Below are 2,759 nucleotides of genomic sequence, written 5' to 3' on the forward strand. Positions count from 1 at the left end.
TGCCATTTTGCTAAAGATATAGGTTTGGCACATTCGTCCCAACCAACGCCATCTAGCCAAAGTTCTTGAAGAAGAATCTTTGCTTGAATCATCACTGGCGATAGCCATCCTGCCGGGTCAAAAAGTTTTGCGACAGAGGATAAGATTTGTCGCTTTGTGACGGCATTCGATGTCGATGCAGGCAGAATGGTGTAGGAAAACTTATCGGTGAGTGCGTTCCATTGTATACCAAGAGTTTTGGTTGTGGAAGTGCTCTCAAATTTCAAAAAGTTGGAGTCGAGGAGATCCTCCTTTGGAAATTTTTCTAAGATGGCCGGATGATTGGCCGTTAGTTTCTTGAGTATGAAACCAGCTGACTTAAGCGCTTTGATCACTTGAAGAAGTGATTCAGTGGCGTTGTCAATATCATGACTTCCGGATAGGATGTTATCCACATACGTTTCGGTTTTAAGTATTGTGGCAGCCAAGGGAAATGTCGCTATCGTATCATCTGCTAATTGATGCAGGATACGGATAGCGAGGTATGGTGCACAATTAACCCCGAACGTTACGGTTTTAAGATTATAATCGGTGACAGGAGAGTCAGCCGATGTGCGAAATAAGATTCGCTGAAAATCTTTATCGTCCTCATGGATGAGTATTTGACGATACATTTTTTCAATGTCGCCATTGAACACGAATCTGTGCATTCGCCACTGCAGAATGAGCAGCATGAGATCTGGCTGGAGTGTGGGACCAGTGTGCAACACGTCATTCAGGGATTTTCCTGAACCAGATGTTTTTGAGGCGTTGAATACCACGCGAACTTTGGTGGTTACCTTATCTGGTTTGACGACCGCATGGTGTGGCAAGTAGAATTAGAAGTATTTGCCATTAGCTACTATCTCACATGGCTTCGTGTGCTCCATATGACCGAGGTCGAGATATTCTTGCAACACATTGTTATACATTGTGCCTAAGTCTCCTTTTTTCTGAAGCGATCGCTCCATGCTAAAAAACTGCTGAAGTGCAGCAGACGGAGAGTGGCCCAGAGACAGGTTTTTTGGAAATTCTTCCTTGAATGGAAGTCGCACAATGTATCGACCGTTTGGGGCACGAGTCGTTGTTGTTGCATATATATGCTCACAAGCCTGATCTTCAGGGGAAATTTGTGGAGGTTGTGGAATCTCCTCCTCTTCCCAAAACTTTCGAAGCTGAGAGCTGAGAGTTGCATTCGAGCACTCTTCTACTTGTGTCAAGAATGACACCACATTTTCGGTAATTGGACCACTGAGAATCCAGCCAAATATTGTTTTTTGCGCAAGTATAGTGTCGCAAATATTTTGCATACCTTCCAGCAGGATTTGCGGAAGTATATCGCTGCCGATTACCATGTCAGTTTGAGCTGGTATGTGACAGCTTGGGTCAGCAAGTTCAAGGATCTTGAATTGCTGCCAGTTTTCACGGCTAATGGTGAATGTAGGCATGTGCCTCGTGAGCTGAGGTAACACGATAGCCTGTGTGTTTATCCGTTGCATGGTTTTTGGTGCTACCAATGTGAGTGGACAAAGCTTTGTACTACATGTCCACCCATGCCGGAAATTTCGAACTTGGAATGTTCGAATGGTAGTTTCAACCGTTTTTGAACTTTCGAGGAAATGAAAGTTCTTTGTGAGCCTTGATCAATCAGGGCTCTAAGTTGAAACAATTCACCCTCGTGTTCAACTGCGACTATGGCAGTTGGAAGGAGAATTTTGCTATCATTGTCGGTGTGCAATGATTGTATTTGTGCTTGTTTGGAACAGCACGGTTGCTCGCTGGAATCGGAGCTTGACTGCGCTTGTCGAGCGGGAGGTGTCGACTAGGCAGTAGTGTGTTGTGCGGCGGTTTCATTCGCTCGCGCACTGGAGTGTCGAGATTGTGGTTTGGGATTCATGTGCAGCAGGGAGTGATGCCGTTGTTGGCAATGTGTACATGACCACTTGCTCGGACACTCATTAGTGCTATGGGTATTACCAAGGCAGTTTTTGCACAGCTTGGTTTGGTTTGCGAATTGTACTCGGTTCGGTACCGAAATTCGCTTAAATTGTGGGAAGACTCTAATGGGATGAAGGGACTTGCAGTAAGAGCAAGTTGGTTCCCTCTTAGGTTCTGCCACAAAGGTTTGAGTCCTGTTAAAGGACCTGTTTTGCGCAGCATTCTGATGAGCGACTGGTTTTTGTTTATTTTGGCTTGGATGAAGCCGGTTAAGTCTTTCGACTACTTCGTATCTTGAAGTAAGAAAATCGTCCATTTGTGACCATGAGGGTAAATCTCTTCGAGAAGAGAGAGATTGTTCCCAAAGTGACAGTGTGGTTTCGGGCAATTTGGAGGAGCAAATGTACACCAATATGGGATCCCAACTGTCTGTCTGGACGTCTTGGGAATTAAGAACTGACAGGCAGTTGTTAATTGATGTTTGCAGCCTTTGAAGGTGCTCGCTATTCTCGGATTGAATAGTCGGCAAAGTCATCAAAATTTTAATTTGGTTGTCAACCAAGATACGTTTGTTTTCGTATCGTGACCGTAAAGCTTCCCAGGCCAGCTCGAAGTTATCATCGCTGAGCGGGTATTGCTTGACGATGGAACCGGCTTTTCCTTGAGTTTTGTACCGGAGGTGATACAGTTTTTGAGCACGGGAGAGCTTCGGGTGGTTGATGTACACCGCTGTGAACACGTCACGAAAAGCGGGCCATTCTTCGTAACCACCGTAAAATGTCTCCGTGTCACAAGGTGGGACT

The 2,759-nt window shown here is 45.3% G+C and overlaps 1 protein-coding gene across 1 annotated transcript; it reads right to left on the reverse strand.

Moving 5' to 3' along the window:
- Positions 1-857: 857 nt before the first annotated feature.
- LOC118745427 lies at positions 858-1,466 on the reverse strand. Its single transcript, XM_036478880.1, has one exon. The coding sequence runs from the start codon at positions 1,464-1,466 to the stop codon at positions 858-860; it is 609 nt and encodes a 202-aa protein (XP_036334773.1).
- Between the last annotated feature and the right edge of the window lie 1,293 nt (positions 1,467-2,759).

Source organism: Rhagoletis pomonella, unplaced genomic scaffold, assembly GCF_013731165.1.
Source record: "Rhagoletis pomonella isolate Grant_MI unplaced genomic scaffold, Rhpom_1.0 Rhpom_scaffold_00009, whole genome shotgun sequence".
Classification (NCBI taxonomy): Eukaryota; Metazoa; Arthropoda; class Insecta; order Diptera; family Tephritidae; genus Rhagoletis; species Rhagoletis pomonella.

Coding starts and splice junctions, on each gene's coding strand:
- LOC118745427 (XM_036478880.1), bottom strand. CDS start 1,466: ATGCCTACATTCACCATTAGCCGTGAAAACTGGCAGCAATTCAAGATC.